Here is a 23672-nt window from a genome sequence, read left to right on the forward strand (position 1 = left end):
GGCGGGACCTAGCCAGGTGTGGCTAACAATCAGGCAAGTTTGGAGCGTTCCAGGGATGTGCTTTTTATGAAAAACGATTTCGTTTTTAAATACGTGTGAAACCGAGGGCTCATTTTCCTAGCCACTTCCGGGGCTCGCTGAACCCACCGTTCACAGGTCACGTGAACGGGGATAACCACACTCACCCCCGACCCGGCTGGGCCCCACAAAGCCCAACGGGGCGCGCGGCCCCGCCCCTCGCGGTTCCTCCCCGCCGAGTGACTACAAGTCCCATCCTGCCGTGCGCTCGCGCACATTACGCCAGAACAAGATGGCCGACGCGGCGGCCACTGCCGGGACCGGGGCCTCCGGAACGGTAAGGGCGGGAGGCGCGGGGCCGAAGCCGAGAGAGCTTGGGGATTCTGTAACGTCCCCCTAGCCTTGGCAACAAGTTCATACCCAGAAATAGGGCCCCACCACATGCTCTGAGTGGAGGAAGGTCTTTCAGGCCGTATATGCCCCCCTCCTCCTCCTCGAGACTTGGCGGCGGCCTCGGGAGTTGGTGGACCTGTGTACTGATTGGCTCATTCTCTGTTGGGGGTTGGGAACCCGGAACACTTCCTGATTGGTCCAGTGGGGCTCTTTTCGCCTTCTTATTGGCCCGCCAAAGTTGGGAGGGATTCCTGTTTCAAAATATTTAGCTTTTTAGTTTGTCGGTGTTCTTATCATTTGCCCTCCTCTACTCAGCAGCATGTGTTGTTTGTTGTTTTAATTTTCCTCGTTAATGGTGTGGAGATGGGAGGGACAAAAGAGAGATTGCTTTTTTTCTAGGAGATGGACCAATGAATTCAATCCTATCCTTCATGTTTCTTCAGCTATATATTCAGATAATCCAAAATAGAAAGTAGGAAACGGCCATTTTGTATTATTGTAATTGATAAGTTTTACATAGGCAGAAAGGCTGTTTTCGAATTTAGAGCCGCTTGGGTGCTCAGTTATTTGGCGAAGAGCTGTAAGTCTAAACATCAGGAGCTACCACACTGATAAATAAAGATTTAGCAAAAGAACCTTTGTTTGCCATTGACAATATGTGAACTACATGACTGCATCCTCGTTCTGAGGATGAAAATATTCTCTTTCTGGGCTGCTGATTTACAGAGATCAGGAAGTAAACAGTCCACTAACCCTGCTGATAACTACCATCTGGCCCGGAGGCGAACTCTGCAAGTGGTTGTGAGCTCCCTGTTAACAGAGGCAGGGTTTGAGAGCGCTGAGAAAGCATCTGTGGAAACACTGACAGAGATGCTGCAGAGCTGTAAGTACCAGGAAACAAGGGGCCTTCTGAGTCAACCAAACATCCGTGCACTGTCTTGAGAGAGTATTAGGATTTAAGAAAAAGAAGAGGCGTTCCCGTCGTGGTGCAGTGGTTAACGAATCCGATTAGGAACCTTGAGGTTGCGGGTTCGGTCCCTGCCCTTGCTCAGTGGGTTAACGATCCGGCGTTGCCGTGAGCTGTGGTGTAGGTTGCAGACGCGGCTCGGATCCCGCGTTGCTGTGGCTCTGGCGTAGGCCAGTGGCTACAGCTCCAATTCGACCCCTAGCCTGGGAACCTCCATATGCCGCGGGAGCGGCCCAAAGAAATAGCAAAAAGACAAAAAAAAAAGAAAAAAAAAAGAAAGAAAAAGAAGAACCTAGTGGAGTTCCCGTTGTGACGCAGTGGTTAACGAATTCGACTAGGAGACTAGGAACCATGACGTTTTGGGTTCGATCCCTGGCCTTGCTCAGTGGGTTAAGGATCCGGCGTTGCTGTGAGCTGTGGTGTAGGTCGCAGACGTGGCTTGGATCCCGTGTTGCTGTGGCTCTGGCGTAGGCCGGTGGCTACAGCTCCGATTTGACCCCTAGCCTGGGAACCTCCATATGCCACAGGAACAGCCCTAGAAAAGGCAAAAAGACAAAAACAAAAAGAAGAAGAACCTAGCAAAGTGATCTATAGGCTCTAGAATCTTTAGACCTGGGTGTAAGACATCACTCTGCCACTTAATAGCTTGGGTAAGCCGTCAACTATAAACCTCCTGAACCTCAATATCCTCATTTATGCAGTGGGATAATTTGCACCTCACAGAGTTGTGAATATGAATGAGATGTATACGTAAAACGGTCAAAGCTGGGAACATTGTCAGCTCTTGATGACCTGTAGATGCTGCTATTACACTGTTCCCTCTGCTCAAAGAACTCACAGTTTTGTTGAAGAATCAGGATTAATTCCCGTGAGATAGATGCCATACAGTATAAAATCAAATGCTATGTGATAACAAAGGGTGAAGGTGAGTAAGCTTTATAAAATGGGAAGAGAACGCTTTTTTTATTAGTGATTTTTATTTTTTCCATTATAGTTGGTATACAGTGTTCTGTCGATTTCTACTGTACAGCAAAGTGACCCAGTCACACATATATATGCATCATTCTTTTTCTCATATTATCCTCCATCATGTTCCATCATAAGTGACTAGATAGAGTTCCCTGTGCTGTACAGCAGGATCTCGTTGCTTATCCACTCCAGTGCAATAGTTTGCATCTATTAACCCCAGACTCCCAGTCCATCCCACTCCCTCCCCCAAGAAGACACTTTAAAAATGAATTATCTTGAGGTTTGAGGAAATAGAATGGTCTCACATAGGCTCTTCTGCATGTGCAATGTATTTCCCTATTTGGGCCTTTTTGGGGGTGGGGTGGAACGAGGGGTGAGGGTATAGAAGGTGTTTGGTGGGATGGAGTGGAAATCACCCTCATGAATGGAAGTGAGAGAAAGATTTAGGCTGAAGGAGAAGTTGAACTGCAGTGCAGGCCAAATAAAGAATTGGCCAACTCAGTGGGGCATGCTGGAATGATTACTGCCCATGAGTATCTGACATCAGGCCTCCAAAACCCTGCCTTGCACTCCAGTTTTTTGTTTTGTTTTGTTTTGTTTTTTGTTGTTGTTGTTGTTGTTGCTGTTGTTGTTGTTATTTCTTGGGCCGCTCCCACGGCATATGGAGGTTCCCAGGCTAGGGGTTGAATCGGAGCTGTAGCCACCGGCCTACGCCAGAGCCACAGCAACGCGGGATCTGAGCCGCGTCTGCAACCTACACCACAGCTCACGGCAACACCGGATCGTTAACCCACTGAGCAAGGGCAGGGACCGAACCCGCAACCTCATGGTTCCTAGTCGGATTCGTTAACCACTGCACCACGACGGGAACTCCTGCACTCCAGTTTTGATCAGTCCCCCGAGGATGTTGGCTGCCCCAGGAAGGGCATGATCTGGGATGAGGTGACCCTCTGCAGCTGACGTTTGGAACTTCCAAATACCAACTGTTTTCCGAAAGCAGCCATCTCAAACTCGTAGAACCCCTAAAACTCTTAAATATTGAGGAACCCAAGGAGTTTTGTATACATGGGCTTCATAGAAAGAGATTTTTGCCACATTAGAAAATAAAACTGAGGAGTTCCCTTGTGGTGCAGTGGGTTAAGGATCCAGCATTGTCACTGCAGCAGCTTGGGATGCTTCTGCGGCTCAGGTTTGATCCCTGGCGTGGGAACTTCTGCATGCTGCAGGCACAGCCAAAAAAAGGAAAAGAAACGAAAACAAGAAAACTGAGAACATTTTAAAAACTAGGAATGCGCAAGCACACATTCCATTATCCCTCAGGACTCTGATGTCATCACAGGTGACAGAGCCTCTGGAAAGCTACATGAGAGAATGAGAGTAAAAAAAGTCAAAGAATGTCTCATTTTATTAGTAACATGGTTTTGACCTATGCACTCGGGAAAGGATTGCAGGGACATCCAGGGATTTCCAGACCACACTTTGAGGACTTCTGTCCTGGAGGAGGGGATTCATAGCTCTCAATAGATAAGAATTCAGTTCCTGCAAAGATCTTGGAATTCAGAGGTCCTCATGGTTGGTTTCTTGTTGTTGTTGCTGTTGTATTTTTAGGGCTGCACCTGCAGCATATAGATGTTCCCAGGCTAGGGGTCAAATCGCAGCAGCTACCCGGTCTACACCACAGCCACAGCAACGCCAGATCTGAGCCACGTCTGCGACCTATACCACAGCTCACGGCAATGCCAGATCCTTAACCCACTGAGGGAGGCCAGGGATTGAACCCACATCCTCATGGTTTCATCAGGTTCATTACCGCTGAGCCACGATGGGAACTCCTAAACTATCTTTTGTTTCTCTGAATTTTCTTTTTTTCTAGATACCTCATACAAGTGAAATCTTAAAATATTTGACTGGCTGACTGGTTTATTTCCCTTAGCACAGTGTTTTCAAAGTTCATTCATGTTGCAGCACGTATCACAATGCCATTCCTTTCAAAGTCTGGCTAGTATTCCATTGTGTGTCTAGCCCAGGTTTTGTGTATCCATTAGCTATCCATGGGCATGGGGTTGTTTCCTCCTTTCAGCTGTCGTGAATGATGCTGCTCTGAACGTGGGTGTACAAGTGTCTGAGTCCCTGTTTTCCATTCACTTGGGGATATACCTCCAACTGGAATTTCTGGCTCCTAGGGCGATTCTGTGTCTAACTGTTTGGGAACTGAGAATAAGCCCTTCTGCCTTTGATCCTTTCCTAGACATTTCAGAAATTGGGAGGAGTGCCAAATCTTACTGTGAGCACACAGCCAGGACCCAGCCCACACTGTCAGACATTGTGGTCACCCTTGTCGAGATGGGTGAGTACCCCTCCACTTCCCGTTTCTTCAGAGTAGCCGAGTGGGAGCTGTGAGAAGGCAGTGCCAGGAACCTGCCCCATCTGCCGAGGGCTCTCGAATCCCCTCATGAGTCTCCTGGTTTGCTTTTAGCTTGAGAGAGTTGTCAAAAGAGGGCTCCTCTGCATCTTTTTAAGAGACCTCCCAACTGCCTCTCAGGGGATCCTGCTGGAGCTTCTTTTGAGTGGCAGCAAAGTTCCCCTTCCATGTTCAATGTCCAGTGGTCTGGGCAGTGATTTTTGTTTTCCTGTTTCTTAGGTTTCAATGTGGACACACTCCCTGCTTACGCAAAACGGTCTCAGAGGATGGTCATCACTGCCCGTAAGTGACTTTGCGCTGAGGTTCTCAGCAGTGCTCAGTGCCTGTGGGTGGAAGGAACCAACTGACCAGGGCAGGGATTGGTGTGTAGCTCCTGCCTCGTTGCAGGCTCCCTTCTGTGATTTAGGGCTGCCTTCCACGTGGTCTTTATTTGGGCTAATCGGATTGAGATGTGAAGTTCTGTCACAGGAAGGGAAACCATCTCTGAAACATTGCTGTGGTTCTCATGCTGCAGCACAGATGCTGTTTGAAAAACATGAGAGTTCTAGTTCTTCCTTAGGTCAAGGGTCAGTAAACATGGCCCTTAGGCCTGCTGTGGTCCACCACCTGTTTTTTTTTTGTTTGTTTTTTTGTCTTTCTAGGGCTGAACCCATGGCATATGGAAGTTCCCAGGCTAGGGGTCCAATCAGAGCTGTAGCCCCAGCCTACACGACAGCCATGGCAAGGGGGATATGAGCCTTGTCTGCAACCTATACCGTAGCTCATGGCAACGCCAGATCCTTAACTCACTGACCGAGGCCAGGGATTGAACTGAGCCACAATGGGAACTCCCCACCACCTGTTTTTATCGGTCCATGGCTGTTTTCCTTACTATCGATGGTAAGTAATGCTATCATGGCAGCGTTGAGTAGTTGTGACAGACTGTACCACTTGCAAAATCAAAAATATTTACTTTCTAAAAAAAAAAAAAATACTAATAAAAAATAAAATAGTGAATTCCCGTCGTGGCTCAGTGGTTAACGAATCCGACTAGGAACCATGAGGTTACGGGTTCGATCCCTGGCCTCACTCAGTGGATTAAGGATCCGGCGTTGCCGTGAGCTGTGGCGTAGGTTGCAGACATGGCTCGGATCCCGAGTTGCTGTGGCTCTGGTGTAGGCTGGCGGCTACAGCTCCAATTCGACCCCTAGCCTGGGAACCCCCGTATGCCACGGGAAGCAGCCCAAGAAATGGCAAAAAGACAAAAATAAATAAATAAATAAATAAATAAATAAATAAATAAAAATAAATAATAAAATAAATAAAATATTTACTTTCTGTCCCTTTACACTAAAAGTTTGATGATCTCTGCCTGAGGTACACTGAGTTCCATGAACTGAGTTGGAGTAACTGGTATGCGTTTGGAGGATCCGGGACGAATTCATTGGCTTTTTTTTCATGGCTATTTTCAGGCTGGCATCTTTTTAAGAACGCCTCTCAAAGTGGCAGTGGCAGGTGCCCTTTTCAACCCCCTCTTGCTGTTATTAGCTTGCCCTTAACTCACCCTGGCTTAGTGTTTGTCTTTGTAACCTGGGTTCCTAAAAAGAGTTTGCAGCCCACCTAACTTGTTTATTAGTTCCTCAGCATGCTCTTTTTTTTTTTTTTTTCTTTCTTTCTTTTTAGGGCTGCACCAGAGGCATATGGAAGTTCTCGGGTTAGGGGTTGAATCAGAGCTGTAGCTGCCAGCCTACGCCACAGCCCACAGCAACATGGGATCCAAGCCACATCTGCAACCTACACCACAGCTCACGGCAACACCGGATCCTTAACCCACTGAGCGAGGCCAGGGATTGAACCCATGTCCTCATGGAACTAGTCAGTTCATAACCGGCTGAGCCACTACGGGAACTCCTCAGCATGCGCTTCTGTGTAGTTAACTTTTCACAGCCACCCACTCACCTGCCTAAGGGGCACACAGGCAGGTTATTGTATATGGGACTGTCACCCTAGGTCATGCAGGGCTGGTCATTGTGAGGGGTCAGGGGTACGTTCTTAGGTCCTCAAGCCATTAAAGACCTTTCATTGATAGAAATACCAAGTGCCTGTTGCACAGAACACTGGGTCCAGCATTTACTTTGAGAAAAGGAGGATTTGGGTAGAGACTCAAGACCTTGGGTGGTGGAGTAACTGCTTGACTCTGTCACAGCTCCAGTGACCAATCAGCCGGTGACCCCCAAGGCCCTCACTGCCGGACAGAACCGACCCCACCCGCCGCACATCCCCAGCCATTTTCCCGAGTTCCCCGATCCCCACACCTACATCAAAACTCCGGTGAGTGACAGGGCCATGCTGGGGGCTGTGACTGATGTGAAAGCAGAGTGGATTCTACTGACTGTCAGACTGGAATCCAGACGTTTGTTTGCAGCAGGGTAGTTCAGAGTGTCTTTCCTCATCAAAAAACACGTCGGCAGAGGAGAATTAATGTTCTCCAGTTGGCTGACAAAAATACAGTTAACAAAGATAGTGAAGCTGGCGCAGTTTGGCCCGTCCCACCCAAACACAAAAGTACACTCTCCACAAAATGTTGGTAGTAATGCTTGGTGGAATTACAGGTATCTGTTGTGTATGTGCTTTGCTAGGTTTTCCAAATTTTCCATAACAGGAAAGAGGGTTGGTTGGTTTGTTTTAACCCACTGAGTGAGGCCAGAGATCTAACCCATGGCCTCATGGATACTAGTCAGGTTTGTAACCACTGAGCCACGACGGGAACTCCACAGGTGGCATTTCGTTTTTGGTTTTTTTTGGGTTTTTTGTCTTTTTGCCTTAGGGCCGATCCCACGGCATATGGAGGTTCCCAGGCTAGGGGTCGAATCGGAGCTGCAGCCTCTGGTCTATGCCACAGCCACAGCAACGCGGGATCCGAGCCGCGTCTGCAACCTACACCCCAGCTCACGGCAACGCCGGATCCTTAACCCACTGAGTGAGGCCAGAGATTGAACCCGCAACCTCATGGTTCCTAGTCAGATTCGTTAACCACTGCGCCACAACGGGAACTCCAGGTGGTGTTTCTTATGAGGGCACCAGTCTATTGGGTTCATACCACCCTACTCCATGTGACCGCGTGTTAACCGATTACTTCTTGCAGTGACCCTTTTTCCAAATAAGATCATAGTCTGAGGTAGTAGAGGTTAGGACTTCAATATGTCAAATTTTGGGGGGCCACAATTCAACCCACAACAGTCTTCAATTCTTTTGCGGCCTATCTCTGTCAGTAAAAACACTAAGCACATGCTTCGGTATTTGTTTCTTTGTTTACATGAATATTATAACACCATATTAAAATAATGTATGCTAAAAGATCATTTGACCCTTGTGAAAAGTTCAGGCAACCTGTTTGCTCCTTTTTAGTGGCAGCCAGGTGATGGCGCCCGCTTTTTATTTTTTGAAATCTTGGTTTAATACTTGGTGGACTGCCAAGTTGGAGGTCTGATTCGCAGTTCAGTTTATTTTGACACTTTAATAGCTCTCATAGTTGAAAAAGTTACATCCCAAAGAGAAGCAGCATCTTAGACTGCCCTTAACAAAGCAGAAAACTAATTGAAGACTTGTTCAAATGTTTCTATTAAATTTCCAGCTTTTTTGGGGAGGGGGACATGCTCACAGCATGTGGAAGTTCCCAGTCCAGGGATTGAACCTGAGCCACGGTAGTGACAATGCTGGACCCTTAACCCACTGAGCCACCAGGGCACTCCTAAATTTCCAACTTTTTAAATGTCAATCAGTTGTCTAAATTTAATTGTAAGATCTTGCATTTTAATGTTTTTATTTTTAATTTTTTTTATTTTTGTTTTTGTCTTTTTGCCATTTTCTTGGGCCGCTCTCGCAGCATATGGAGGTTCCCAGGCTAGGGGTTGAATCGGAGCTATAGCCACCAGCCTACGCCAGAGCCACAGCAACATGGGATCCGAGCCGCGTCTGCAACCTACACCACAGCTCACGGCAACACCGGATCGTTAACCCACTGAGCAAGGGCAGGGATCGAACCCGCAACCTCAAGGTTCCTAGTCGGGTTCGTTAACCACTGCGCCATGTCGGGAACTCCCTTAATGTTTTTAATGAACATGTTCAGAATCCCATCAAATCCTTTGTTTGGGGAAGATTTTAAACATGTCAGAAAATCCTGTTTCTGTGTTTAAGTGTAACTGTGGAGCTGTATAGGCTTGAGTTAACACACAACAGTGAAAGTGTTTCCAAGTACTTCCTTTAAAAATCCTACCTCCTAGTTCCTGTCATGGCTCAGTGGTTAACAAATCTGACTAGGAACCATGAGGTTGCAGGTTCAATCCCTGGCCTTGCTCAGTGGGTTAAGGATCCAGTGCTGCCGTGAGCTGTGGTGTAGGTCACAGACGTGGCTCAGAACTGGCGTTGCTGTGGCTGTGGCGTAGGCGGGTGGCTGCAGCTCCAATTGGACCCCTAGCTGGGAACCTCCATATGCCACAGGGGCAGCCCTAGAAAAGACAAAAAAGGGGGGGGTTCCCATCGTGGCGCAGTGGTTAATGAATCCAACTAAGAACCATGAGGTTGCAGGTTGGATCCGTGGCCTTGCTCAATGGATTAAGGACCTGGTGTTGCCGTGAGCTGTGGTGTAGGGCTTGGATCCTGCGTTGCTGTGGCTCTGGCGTAGGCCAGTGGCTACAGCTCCCATTCGACCCCTAGCCTGGGAACCTCCATATGCCACAGGAGCAGCCCAAGAAATGGCAAAAAGACACACACACACACACACACACACACACACACACACACACACACACACACACAAATCCTACCTCCCTATCATGAAGAATAGTTACTTTTTTGGAGTGCTTTGGAATAGTGCAAAAGTATTTTCATTGTCACCCTTACCATTACAATTTTATTTTTATTTTATTGTATTTTTCATTTTTGGCCGCTCTTTGGCATATGGAGTTGCCAGGCCAGGTTTCAGATCCGAGCCACCATGGCGACCTAAGCAGCAACGCCGGATCCTTAATCCACTGTTCCAGGCTGGGGATCGAACCTGTGACCCAGCACTCCCAAGATTCACCAATGTCCTTGTGCCACAGCAGGAACTCCACCATTACAATTTTAAATGTTCAGGCTAACTTCTTATCCTGGTTAGATCCTAGTTGTTTTTTCACTCCCTAACCTGATGGCCAAAGAGCTCAAAACTAAGAGCAGGAGGGGAGTCAGGCCTGCCATGTTCTTGTTCGCTTCCACTTAAATTAAAATGTTTACTCTCTATTTCTCTGAGGGAGTCCTTTGGGTCAACGTGCCCCGTTTTGTGAGGGTAGGTTTAAGAAAATAAGACAGTACAACCCGCAAATGTGTAACTCAGCCTCTCAAGCGCTACAGGATGTCATGTCACACTGAGGGCCTGGGGCAGGGCGGGCCAGCCAGCGCGTCCCTGCGGAGATTCCCACTCTCCCCTTGGGAGACATCTCTTAGAAGACATCTTCAGGAGAGTTCCCATCCTGGCTCAGCAGTAACAAACCTGACTAGGATCCATGACGATGTGGGTTCAATCCCTGACCTCACTCAATGGGTTAAGGATCCAATATTGCTGTGACTGTGGCATAGGCAGCGGCTGTAGCTCCAGTTCAACCCCTAGCCTGGGAACTTCCACATGCCACACGTGTAGCCCTAAAAAGCTAAATAAATAAAGAAGATGTCTTCAGAAGGGGTCCAGCTGTTTATAGGAGCTAAATAAAGGCCCAGGATCAGTCACTGTAGTGAATATATGTTTTCTTCTTTCTTTCTTTTTAACCACACCTGTGGCATGTGGAAGTTCTCAGGCCAGGGATCAAACCCATGCCACAGCTGTGACCACATGGGATCCTTCACTGCTAGGACACTAGGGAACTCCTTATATGTTTCTTAATTTTTAAGAGTCAAAGTAAATGATAGTTACATTTATGTTTTCTTTCTGCTCTTCCACTGCCCTTGGGGATCTCTGCTCTCAAGGTTGGTAGCAGGTCATTTAAAGGGCGGGAGGACAGAGCGACAGTGAGGCAGGGAGAGAGCGGGTGACCGCTGGTACTCCTCCAGTGTCTTTGCTCTTCTCCCCTTAGACGTACCGCGAGCCCGTGTCGGACTACCAGGTCCTGCGGGAGAAGGCTGCGTCCCAGAGGCGAGATGTGGAGCGCGCCCTCACCCGTTTCATGGCCAAGACCGGCGAGACCCAGAGTCTTTTCAAAGATGACGTCAGCACGTTTCCACGTGAGAGTCCCTCCCCCTCTGGATCCCGTCTTGTCCTTTGAGACCCTCACCTTGTTTCTCATCGTGGGAGGGAGAAACGAATAAGCTTCGTCCTTGTCTTGGCTGGAACTTGTTCTTCAGATTTCTGGCTCCTTTTCCCAGGTCTTAAGGGCCTGTCCTCAGTGGATGATTCCAAAGCAGTGATGGCCTCGACTGGGACCGGGTGCTTAAGGTGCACCAAGTTGATGTTACTTTGAGGGTGATTGGGCCCCAGGCATCAGAGAGGCTCATTTGGCAGAGGGGTCAGCTCCTGTGGAGGCAGGGACCCTGGACTCAGGGGGCAGGGCAGTTACCAAACCTCTCCCAGGACCCAGCTCACCTAACTTCTCATCTCAGCACCACCATTTTGCCGAGTGACTAACTTCCGTTCTCTCCATGGTGTTTCTTTCTTTTTCTTCCTTCCTTTCTTTCTTTCTTCCTTTCTTCCTTTCTTTCTTTCTTTTTTTAAGGGCCGTATCTGTGACACATGGAAGTTCCCAGGCTAGGGGTCAAATGGGAGCTGCAGCTGCCAGCCTCTGCCACAGTCACAGCAACATCAGATCCGAATCATATCTGTGGCCTACACCACAGCTCACGGCAACACCAGATCCTTAACCCACTGAGTGAGGCCGGGGATCAAACCCGCATCTTCATGGATACTAGTTAGATTGGTTTCCACCACAGCACAAGGGGAGCTCCCTCTCCATAGTGTTTCCAAAGGGGACGGAGGGATGGGTCCGAACTAGTTGAATCGGGGAGCTCCCGTCAGCCGCATGCCTGGCTCTGGAATGACAGCCGCTGGGTTGTTAAGTCCAGGCACCACACTAATCACTTCCCCTCCATCATCCACAGGATCCTCGGGGGAGCCTCTGAGTTAGGAACTGTCACCACGATCATTACCAGAAGTCGAGGCTTGGAGAGAGGGCTAAGGTCACCCAGCCAGTAGCCGGCATTCAAATCTAGTTCTTTCCACAGGACCCCACATCTGAACCACATTAAAAATAATCTTAGAGGCAAGTTCCCGTTGTGGCGAGGGAAGCAAATCTGTCTAGTATCCGTGAGGATGCCAGTTTGATCCTTGTCTGTTGGGGATCTGGCGTTGCTGTGAGCTGTGAGGTAGGCTGGCGGCTGCAGCTCCGGTTCCACCCTCAGCCTGGGAGGGAGCCTCCATATGCTGCAGGTACAGCTGTAAAAAAAAAAAAAAAAAAAAAAAATTCAGACCTAGGTCTCTCTGATTTTAGTGGTACATGGCAAAAGTGGGTTCTGAAGTCCTTTTGCCAAAGTTCAGATCCCACCCTGCTACTTGTGTGCTAGAGGAGGCCACAGAACCTCTCATGCCTCAGGTACCCCATCTGTAAAATGGGGTTGGTAATTGTACTTAGTAGGGTGGAAGCGCGAAGATTAAAGATAACACGTAAAGCCTGTAGGACATGCCTGGCCCATGGTCAGTGCCCAGAGCATGGCAGCCATCAGTGTCACTTAGTGCTGCTCACTGATCTGTCGTAAGGCGATCAGCCAGCTTCAAGGATGCCATGCCAGCAGAATCACGCCTCTCCTCCAATCCCCCAGTGATCGCTGCCAGGCCTTTCACCATCCCCTACCTGACCGCGCTTCTTCCCTCCGAGCTGGAGATGCAGCAAATGGAAGAGACGGATTCCTCGGAGCAGGATGAGCAGACAGACACGGAGAACCTCCCTCTTCACATCAGCACGGTGGGTCCTGCCTTCTGCCCACCTCACCCGTCCCCCACCCCTGCAACAAAGTAGCCTGTGCTGCTCTCTGCCGGTCACTCTGGGGATCGAACACAACCCACCTCAGATCTCTGGCCTTTTTTCTTTTGTGATTTTCATTTTTTCCATTATAGTGATTTATAGTGTTCTGTCAATTTCTACTGTACAGCAAAGTGACCCATTCATAGATATATATATATATTTATTCTTTTTCTCACATTATTCTCTATTATGTTCCATCACCAGTGACTGGATATAGTTCCCTGTGCTGTACAGTAGGATCTCATTGCCTATAAGGTCTCTGGCCTTATGATAGGGACTTGCATGACGGGCCCATGGTGACCCAGTTGTGACGTGACCTCTAGTCGAAAGACGTGGCTGTGTCTTGGGGACCCATTCATCCACTCGGCAAATAGTGAATGAGCACCTGCTGGAGTCAGGCAGGCGCCAGGTGCCAGGGAATTAGCAGCAGAGACAGTGTCCTGCCCGCATGGAGCGAAGGATAAATAAGAAATTAGGCTAGGAGGTAAGTCTGGGCCTGGGGATGAGGTATTAGACAGGGTACCTAGAAGGCGCTAATTTAAGAGCTGAAGGGAACAGGCTCGCATGTATCTGGGAGTAGAGCTTTCCTCGCAGAGGGAACAGCAGATGTGAAGGCCCCGAGGTGGGAGCCGTCATGCTGAAGAACAGAAGGGGGCCCGGAATGGTGTGAACAAGGGCGAGAGTAGCAGGGGAGAGGGTCGGAGAGCTCCTGGGGGCATCAGGTCTTTAAGGCGCCTTAAACACTTGGGCTTTTTCTCCATAAGGTGGGAGCCCGTGGACATGCTGAGCAGAGGAGGGGCAGGGTCTGAGGCAGGTCTTGGGATCGGTCCGGTTGCTGGTTGCGGGTGGACTGTGGCAAAGACAGAAGCAGAGACTGGTTAGGAGGCTGGTGCAAGAAACTGCAAAATGCTGCTTGGGAGTCAAGACATGGTCAGCTAGAGCATTTGGTCGAATTCTAGGTTATCCTCAGAGCAGAACCAACTGGTAGAGTGGATGAGAGGGAGTCAAGGTAAATGCATTGGAGTTTCTCAGTGATGCATTGGGTTAAGGATCTGGTGTTGCTACTGCAGTGACTCAGGTTGCTACTGTGGCACAGATTTTTGCCTAAATGACAGGAAAGGAGGCGTTGCCCTCCATCAAGATAGGGAAACTGAAGTTCCAGCTATGGCACAACAGGTTCAGCGGCATCTTGGGAACCCTGGGAGGCAGGTTCAGTCCCTGGCCCAGCACAGTGGGTTAAGGATCCAGCATAGTGGCAGTTGTGATTTAGGTTGTGACTGTAGCTCTGATTTGATACCTGGCCCAGGAGCTCCCTATGCCCCCCCCCCGCCCCAAAAAAAAGGATAGGGAAACTGTTGGGTGGAACCAGGTGTTCGGGGTAAAGCCAGGAGTTGAGGTTTATGCCAGGTGAGTTTGAGACGTTACTGGACATCTAACTGGTGATGTCAGGGAGGAGACGGATAGTGAGTTGGAAGTTTGAGGAGCTGTTAGGGCTCGAGGTGCAAATCCTAGGTGTGTAGATGGTGTTTAAAACCATGAGGTGAGGTGAGCTTCTAGGGAGCTCGGGAGGATGAAGATGAGAAGGGGTGCCGGGACCGAGCCCTGGGGCTCTGCGCTGTCCAGAGGGCGCGGGGCTGAGGAGGAGCCCACCACGGAGATGGGGAGGCACAGCGGGAGAGGTGGCAGGGCCAGGGGCTGCAGCGTTCCCCAGTCCAAGAAAGTGTTTCAGGGAGAAAAGAGTGATCAGCCGTGTCAAAAGCTACTGTTCAGTCACGTGAGGACTAAGACATGGCCCATTGAATTTGGCCGTGTGATTGTTACTCGTGATCTTCACAACAGCAATTTCAGGAAAAATGAGAACCAGTGAATTCAAAGAATGAGAGGAGAGAAGTTGGATTCTTTGAGTATGGACTTGTGTTGTCCATTACAGTGGCCAGGAGCCACATGTGGCTAGATTTAAGCCTAAATTGATGTAAATTAAGTAAAACAGGAGTTCCCGTCATGGCACAGTGGTTAATGAATCCGACTAGGAACCATGAGGTTGCGGATTCAATCCCTGGCCTTGCTCAGTGGGTTGAGGATCCGGCGTTGCTGTGAGCTGTGGTGTAGGTTGCAGACATGGCTCGGATCCCGAGTTGCTGTGGCTCTGGTGTAGGCCGGTGGCTACAGCTCTGATTGGACCCCTCGCCTGGGAACCTCCATATGCCGTGGGAGCGGCTCTAGAAAGGGCAAAAAGACAAAAAATTAAAAATAAATAAATAAATAAATAAAACAAAAAAAAATCAGGGAGTTCCCGTCATGGCTCAGCAGTAACAAACCCTGACCAGTATCCATGAGGTTGCAGGTTCAATCCCTGGCCTTGCTCAGTGGGTTAAGGATCCGGCATTGCTGTGAGCTGTGGTGCAGGTCGAAGACACAGCTCTGATCTGGCGTTACTGTGGCTGTGGTGTAGGTCGGCAGCTGCAGCTCCCAGTGGACCTCTAGTCTGGGAAACTCCATACACTGTGGGTGTGGCCCTAAAAAGAAAGAAAAAAAAAACGTTCAGTTCCTTAGTCACACCAGCCACATTTCAGTAGCCATCCGTGGCTAGGGGCTCCCCTACTGGGCAGCACAGAATGTTCCATTGGACAGTGTATTAATGTAGACAGTTGTTTTAAGGAATTTTGGGGTGAAGGGAAGGAGAGAAATGGAGCGGTAACTAAAGGTGGAGAATTAAGGAGTCAGAGTGGTATTTGGTTTTTATTTGTATCAGGTAAAAGAAATAACAGGATGTTTATTTGCTGGTGCGAATGGTCTGGTAAAGAGAAATAAACATTTCGGAACGGTGATCTCTGGTAGGCGAGAGGGCATGGGATCTGGCGCCCATACGGAGGGCTCAGCCTTATTGTGGACGTTTCAGAGCCAGGATGGGAGGTGGAGTGTGGGGGACAGAAGCCGGGGTGGGGGAGGAGCTGTGCTCCCTGGAACTTGTGCATGTTCTTTCCTGGTGTGTTTTCCTCGGCAAGTAAGAAAAGACCCACTCTCGTTCCTGCATCTTGGAGAAAGTGCCAGTTAGAGTCCCAGACCTGCCGGGAGCTCTGATGCCTTAAAGGTTTACTGGACTCTTATCAGGTTACCTTAGTCATCCATCCTTTAAAATTGGACCCTGCTTTGAAGCAGAGGGCAGCTGAGCTGTTGTAGCTGGACAGAGCGTTCCTCGTGTTCTCTAAGGTATGAGGCACCAGGTGGCAGCTGACAGCCCAGGATGCAGGTGGGAGGTACCCCTGCCGGCTTGCGTATGTGCAGCAGGTCACCCTTGCCTGAACACACGTCTCTTTAATGTTGAATTATTCCTTTCAGAATTAGGGCTGGGAGCCCATGGCTTTCCATAAGGCAGAGGAGCTTGTTACTCTACACTTCTGTTTTGGACTCAGTTAATTTGGTCTGAGATGTGGTGATGGGGTCCTGGACTAAGCTGAGGTTCACCTTATGAGAAGGAGGCGTCTTCTAAGCAAACATCGCCATCCCTTTGTAAGTACCGAAGTAGCAGAAGGACTTGCAGGTGCGTTCTCTCACACCCGGTAATGACAGAGGTGAGGTCATGGCAGGGAGTGGACCGAGGCTGAAAGGATGCCAGGAGCTTACCCGAGGCCTCCTGGGTACCCGGAGGCCAAGCCAGACAGCAAGGTGTAGAAAGACCTGAGCCTTAGAGTCAGGCCGGCGGGGCTTCAAATCCAGACCGGGCTGTTTGCCGGCAGAGTGACTTTGGTGGCATGACCTGCCATCTGAGTCTACTTCCTCACAGGTCCAAATAGGAACAGGAACACCTACCTCAAGGGGGAGTGAGGAGCCAGAGACAAAATGAGCTCACCTCTGGCAGGTGCCTGGCACATGGCAGCTGGCGGCACCTCCCCCAATCCGCTGCCCCCGCTGTACGACTGTAGACTCTTCTGTAAAAAATACAGAAATAAAAAGACTCGAAGAAAAGGATTCCAGCTACAAGTTGGACTTGTCATTTTGTTGGACTGGCAAATGCAATCCTAGGTTTAAAATTCAGAAAGTCCAGAAAAGATGTGTCCTTGTTCCCTGTCATCCATCCAGTCGCCCTCCTACCAAGCAGCCAGTGTCGCCAGACTCTTCTGAATCCTTTTAGAGGCAGCTTTTTAGTTGTTGTTTTCAGCACAAACAGCAAATCACAAAGAGAATTTCCCCTTGCTCGCTTCCCCCTGGGGACCCCTTGGCTGTTACTCTGCATCTGCCCTTCCCTCTGCTCAGCTTCATCCTGTTTTCACTGTGTGGACTTAACGAGCAAGTCCCCTGGGGACAGGTAGGCTGTCTTCTGTCTTTAGCATTGACAGGCATCATTACAGTGAATTCAGTAGCTGGAAATCTTTTTTCCTTTTTTGCTTTTTAGGGCCGCCCCCATGGCATGTGGAAGTTCCCAGGCTAGGGGTGGAATGAGAGCTACGGCTGCCAGCCTACACCACAGCCACAGCAACATGGGATTCGAACTGCATCTGTGACCTACACCGCAGCTCACCTCAACACCGGATCCTAACCCACAGAGTGAGGCCAGGGATCAAACCCAAGTCCTCATGGACACTGGCTGGGTCCGTTTCTGCTGCGCCACAACGGGAACTCCTAGTAACTAGAATTTTAAATTATTCTTTTCTCTCTTTCAAGGACTTGTTAGGTAGTTATTTGTTTAACTTGGTTCTAGTTTCTCCATCTACTTGATCACAAAGAGGCCGTTCACTTTAAATTGGTGTATAAGAGGATTTTTTTTTTCTCAAACTTTTGAACTAGCTGCCTTCTGCAGGCAATCCCAGTGTCTAAACTTTGACTCTTTTCTGAAGTGTACCATCCATTTACTCAACAAGTACTTATTTAGTATCCGGTAGGTGCTGGGTGCTTGGGATACGTCAGCAAACAAAACAGAGACAATAGCTGCCTATGTGTTGGCAGTAGGGGAATGACCATAAATGTGGTATAAAATACATCATGAGATAGTATGTTAAAGATGAAACTGCTGGGGGGGGGGGATCCGAATAGGGGAAAATCCAGAGTAAAAAGTGAAGGTTTCAGAGTTCCCACTGTGGCTCAGCAGTTAAGGAACCTAACTAGCATCCATGAGGACACTGGTTTGATCCCTGGCCTCAGTGGATTAAGGATCCAGCGCTGGAGTTCCCATCGTGGCGCAGTGGTTAACGAATCCGACTAGGAACCATGAGGTTGCGGGTTCGATCCCTGCCCTTGCTCAGTGGGTTAACGATCCGGCGTTGCCGTGAGCTGTGGTGTAGGTTGCAGATGCGGCTCGGATCCCGCGTTGCTGTGGCTCTGGCGTAGGCCAGTGGCTACAGCTCCAATTCGACCCCTAGCCTGGGAACCTCCATATGCCGCGGGAGCGGCCCAAAGAAATAGCAAAAAGACAAAAAAAAAAAAGGATCCAGCGTTGCCATGAGCTGTGGCGTAGGTTGCAGATGCGGTTTGGATCCAGCGTGGCTGTAGTGTAGGCCGGTAGCTGTAGCTCCAATTGGACCCCTAGCCTGGGAACCTCCATATGTGACCCTAAAAAGCCAAAAAAAATAAAAAGAGAGAGACAGGGATGGGTCCCCCCAGGGTGGCCGTGGTAGAGATGGTGGAAGTGGTGAGATTCTGCCTGAATTCTGAAGGCAAGACATTTTCCTAACAGATTGGCTGTGGGAGGCCAGAGAAAGCGTGGAAGCAGGAGCCACTGTGGAGTGTGGGGCTTGGACACCTGGATGGAGGAGTTGCCATCACAGTGCTGGGAGGGCTTGGGAGCTGCTGTCTGTGCAAAGGGGAAGGTCCAATGTTCTGTTTTAGGCACTTGGAATTTGAGATGCCTGCTTGACCAGTGGCTGTGCAGAGCCTGGAGGTGAGGCGAGAGGTGAGGGCTGGAGAGGCTCAGATGGGAGAGGCGGGTGTGGGAATGACGTTGGAAGCTGTGAGGCGGGATGCGGTCTCCTGGGCTGGGGTGCCTGGTGGTCCCGAAGAGCGTGCTTGTGTTGCCTGAGTCTGACCTTTCCAAGCCCAAGTTGCTCCTGACAGACCGTTCTGCTCCCATCTTTTTAACAAATCTCAGTCAGTTTAGTACTTTTATCTTCTGTCCCTCTCCACCTCGAGGCTGCCTGTCCCCAAGGGGGCAGAGAAAGTGGCACTTCCAGAAGCTCTCTTTGGGAGGGCCCAAGTCCTGACTCGTAACCCCCCTGCCCTTGTGAGGCATAGTGAGCCGGATGGAGGGAGCCTCCAGCAGTGGTCCCAGGACACCCCTGACTGTGTCTCCACCACCCTTATCATCACAGGAAACACTTAAAGCACAGCTAAAGTGAACTTCCAGGAACTTTGAAGAAAGGGCGTCTACTGTAGATGGATGGTAGGAGGAAGGGGGTTGGGGGGAGGTTACTGAACCAGGCCATTAAGCACCTCAAAAAGGTCGGGAGCCACATATCCCAGGCAGGTCTGTGTGGTCAGACCTCATGTCCTTCACCTGGTCTGGCACCAGCCAGGTTGAGCCTGGGGACTTGCTTTCCACAGAGCCTCTGGAAGGTCCACAGCAGCTGTCGCTCATGCCGCGGTCCCACTGGGTTGGGGGTTGGAGAAAGGAAAGCCCTCGGGCCCTGGATGGGCCTGGGTCTCTGGGGAGAGCAGGACTGATGGACAGTGAGAGGATGTGCAGCTGGACCTCGGAGTCATCACCTTCTTCAGACTCATTGAGCCCAGACTGGCGCTGCATCCTAGCCAGCAGTCCCTTTGGGAGAAGCTGCCATCTGGTCACAGCGCCCTCTGTCTTTGGACGGCAGAATCTCCTAGTAGAGGTTAGGTCCTCTCTTGCCTCAAGTTACAGAACAGAACCCTCGGCCTGTCACCAGGGGGCGCAGCAGGACCAGCTGCTTCTGCTGCTCACTTAGAGCCACTTGAGCCTGAGCTTTTAGGTCAAGTTCTTCATATGATTCCCCCCCCCTCCCCTGCAGCTTCTGCTTCTTTTAAAGAACTTGGGAGATGGAGTTCCCATCGTGGCTCAGTGGTTAATACATCCAACTAGGAACCATGAGGTTGTGGGTTCGATCCCTGGCCTTGCTCAGTGGGTTAAGGATCCGGCATTGCTGTGACCTGTGGTGTAGGTCGCAGATGTGGCTCAGATCCCATGTTGCTGTGGCTCTGGCGTAGGTCAATGGCTACAGCTCCAATTAGACCCCTAGCCTGGGACACTCTATATGCCGCGGGTGCAGCCCTGGAAAAGGCAAAAAGACAAAAAATAAAGAACTTGGGAAATAGAAGAGTGTAAAAAAAGGAAAGAAACGCAATCACCCACATTCCCAGAAGCAGTTTGTAAAAACAATGAGGGGTTCCCTTGCAGTGCAGCAGGTTATGGATCCAGTGTTGTCATTGGTGTGGTTCGGGTCGCTGCTGTGTTGTGGGGTCCATCGCTGGCTTGGGAAAAGGAAAACAAACAGTGAACAGAGTTCCTGTTGTGGCGCAGCGGAAACAAATCCAGCCAGTATCCATGAGGATGTGGGTTCTATCCCTATTCCCGCTCAGCGGGTCAGGGATCTGGCACTGTCATGAGCTGTGGTGTAGGTTGCAGACACTGCTCAGATCCCATGTTGTGGTGTCTGTGGCGTAGGCCGGCAGCTGTAGCTCTGATTCCACCCCTAGCCTGGGAACTTCCATATGCCACAGGTGTGGCCCTAAAAAACAAACAAAAAAACAGTGAGGGGGGAGCTCCCTGGTGGTCTTGTGGTTAGGACTCGGCGCTTTTACTGCTACAGCCTAGGTTCATGCCCTGGTCTGGGAACTGAGATCCCACAAGCCACTGCTCACCATGGCCAAATAAGTACATCAATAAAATTAAAAAAAAAAAAATGAGCAGTGAAAGGCCTGTCCCATGGCCACAGGCGGGGACAGTGGGTGACGCTCCTGGGTTGCTGCTGGCACGCACTGCTTTGCCTTGGTGGGAGTCCTCGGGGCTTCAGCAGTTTCTGGGCTCTGCTGGGGTGTGGTCATTGGTGCCATGTTGCATGCACCAACTATTTGAGACTCTGGGGGGAAAACATTATGATCTGTGAGCTTTGGTCCAGGAAGTGCCCTGGGCACATAATTCGTTCCAGTCCTGTACCTCAGTCCTTTGGGGCATTGGGGGCCACTTCTCTTTTTCTTCATCTCCCCATGCACTGGGCTTCCTTCCTGAAGCATCTAAATGGTAGCTCTTGATCCCCTGCGCCTCCTGGGTCTCTGTTCCTTCTAACTCGCATCCCTGACCTCTCTGGAGATTCAGGGATCGGGGTTCTGTGCTCTCACCTTCCTCAGTGCAGCCGCTGCCTGGGGGGCAGAGATGAGCACATTAGCTAGAAGGTGGTCCCTGAGCTTCTAGCTTCTCCACAAAAGGGATGCAGTTCCCATCACGGGCATGGTCGTTGTCCTTATGCCGTTGGTCTTCTGCTTTATTTCGGCTTTTGCTCAAAGGATGATTCTGGAGCCGAGAAGGAGAACACCTCCGTCCTGCAGCAGAACCCCTCCTTGTCGGGGAGCCGGAACGGGGAGGAGAGCATCATCGATAACCCCTACCTGCGGCCCGTGAAGAAACCCAAGATCCGCAGGAAGAAGTGAGTTGGAGGCTGGGGCGCTCAGGGCCTCCCCGGCCACCCGAGGTGCCCTCTCCGCCCCTTCTCCGGAGGGTCCGAACCCCCGGGGAGAGCTACTCCGGTGAGAGGAAGTGTTTTCCCTTCTCTCCGTCCTCGCCTCCCGCATGTACCGCTTGTAGCGTGGAGGTGGAGCATCCTGCAGGGACCAGCCCTCTCGGCCAGCAGCTGTCCCCCACCCCCCAGAAGGAGAGCCGGCAGGGCCCCCTCCAGGCAGGCTCCATGGATTCCTCTTCTTTCTAGGTCCCTCTCGTGAGCTGAGAAGGAAGCCTGCCTTGTACAAAGACACAGACACCACCCTCCTGGGGGGAAGAGAGGGTGGCTGCCTTGGGGTCCAGCTGAGGCTGCCAGGCTCTGACCGGGCATGATTTTAATAGCAGACTCTCTATTAAGATTACCTGTTTTCACTGGATATTTGAGTTGAAGAAGACACGATAGTAACAATGAGGCTTTTTTAAAATTCACCAGGCTGTACCCTGGGGCATAGGAGCAGCCAGTGACTTCATTTATTATCATGGGATTTGATTCTTTGAAACCTGGATACCAGGGGAGGTGCCGGGAAAGGAAGGGCTTTGCCTGCTTTGCTCACTGCCAGACAGACTGGTGGCTTAGTTTGTATATCAAGGCCCCTGGACCCCTTTTATCGACTGACAGTTTGCAGCACCAGATTATCCTAGAACAACCTCTCCTCCTCTCCTCACCTGGGCTCCAAGGGCCCTGTTCCGCTGATCGAAGGTGACTTTCCCTCCTTTAACATGTTGGAAACAGGAGATCCACCCTTCATAGCCTGTGGGGCCGGCAGGAGTCAGGAGCAGACACGGTCACGGTCACGTGGAGGAGGCTGAAGCAGGAGGGCGGCGTTACCTCCCATCAGCTTGTGATGAGAGCTCCCTGCAGCAGGGCAGCGCCCTCTGCCGAGAGTTGTCCCTTACTGTCCCTCTAGGGAGTGTGTGCTTGGGAACGACCAAGTCCTGCCCCATCCCAGGAAAAGAGGTTTTCTTTGACAAGAGCCTACACCAGTGGATAGATCGTGCTGTGACTTGACAGAGGAATCACTGATTTTACACAGTAGGAAAAGGATTTGATGGGGATGGGTGGGGGGTGGCAGGAGTGAGATTTTGAAGGCCAGGTTTGGCCTCATGTTCTGAAAGCCAAGAGACCTGGCCGGTCTGTTGGGCGGCCGGCTGGCTGGATGGCCATGTGCCCACTGACGGCGGAAGGGGGCCGAGAAGAGCCTGCAGGTCTGAATCTGTCCAACCTCCTTGCCCCCTGGGAGAGAAGACTTCATCCTTGATGCACCCTCCAAACCAGAAAAGGAAGATTGCTGGGCAAGTGGGTACTTTTTAGCTCCTCTGCAAAGGAAGAGGTTTTAAAACCAAGTCAGAGGAAGAAAAATGCCAGTGACAGCTGAAAGTTAACGTGGCGTAAACGCCAAGTTCCCTGGGTCAGCGCCCTAAGGACCATGCTGAGCTCCCTGGGTACTCGGCTTCCACAGTCATCTCTTAATCTTCTGTCCTCCTGGCAAATTTGAAAATTCAAAAAACCAAGCAGCTTGACAGCAGGTGCCACGTCCCTCTGGCCTCATTGTCCTCTGCGCACTTCATCCCGCTGGCCAGAAGGAAGGCGCTGCTCGTCAGTAACTGAACAGGGGATGCCGACAGAGAAAATTGGAGTCCCCAGCTCCTCACCAAATAAGAGACTTTCCAGTTGGTAGTGACCTGCCCCTCTTGCAGTTGAAAGTAAGTCCGCTTGGGCCTGTGCTGCACCCTCCACGTCTGCCCTTTGGCTCTTGGTGAGGCTTGGCCCGATGCGTTTAAATACGGCCCCAGGTTTGAGCCGCGGCAGGTACAGGGCTGATACTTTCCCGGCTTGCTGCTCTCAGCCGCTCTCAGGAGGCATCCCCCCAGCAGCTCCTCCTGTGAGCATCCACGATGCCCGTCGAATGCTGTTATGCTGAAGGATGAGGGGGGACGTGGAAAAGAAGTGCCATTTCTGCTGCTGCTGCTTCAGAGGCCGCGCTCTTCTGGATGAGACATGGGGAGATGGTCAGACAGCCTGCAACACTGACGTGACTGTTGTGTAAAAACACTGCGTAATCCTCAATGTATATTTATATTTTTTTATTTTTTATAACTTTAGGGGAATGGGTGGAGGGAAAAAGTAGTAAACAGAGCCAGATTAAGAATGTGATTTATGAGCGCTTAATAAAGGTCACAATAAAAATCCTAAGTGAAACAGAA

At 50.4% G+C, this 23672-nt stretch overlaps 1 protein-coding gene across 4 annotated transcripts; it reads left to right on the plus strand.

Moving 5' to 3' along the window:
- The first annotated feature begins 171 nt into the window (after window positions 1-171).
- TAF8 (TATA-box binding protein associated factor 8) lies at window positions 172-23672 on the plus strand. 4 transcript variants are annotated; one of them, XR_007137138.1, is made up of 9 exons: window positions 172-355; window positions 1138-1294; window positions 4596-4694; window positions 4989-5051; window positions 6955-7079; window positions 10856-11003; window positions 12591-12733; window positions 16133-16303; window positions 21257-21380. XR_007137138.1 is itself a non-coding variant. In XM_047796937.1 (9 exons), the coding sequence occupies exons 1-9, from the start codon at window positions 311-313 to the stop codon at window positions 21686-21688; spliced, it is 933 nt and encodes a 310-aa protein (XP_047652893.1). In that variant the 5' UTR covers window positions 172-310; the 3' UTR covers window positions 21689-23672. The 4 variants fall into 4 exon arrangements, 3 of the variants coding, with proteins under 3 accessions (XP_047652893.1, XP_047652894.1, XP_047652895.1); XM_047796937.1 differs by lacking the exon at window positions 16133-16303 and adding an exon at window positions 21676-23672 and having other exon boundaries at window positions 21257-21396; XM_047796938.1 differs by lacking the exon at window positions 16133-16303 and having other exon boundaries at window positions 21257-23672.

The sequence above is a fragment of the Phacochoerus africanus genome, chromosome 9, assembly GCF_016906955.1.
Source record: "Phacochoerus africanus isolate WHEZ1 chromosome 9, ROS_Pafr_v1, whole genome shotgun sequence".
Taxonomy (NCBI): domain Eukaryota; kingdom Metazoa; phylum Chordata; class Mammalia; order Artiodactyla; family Suidae; genus Phacochoerus; species Phacochoerus africanus.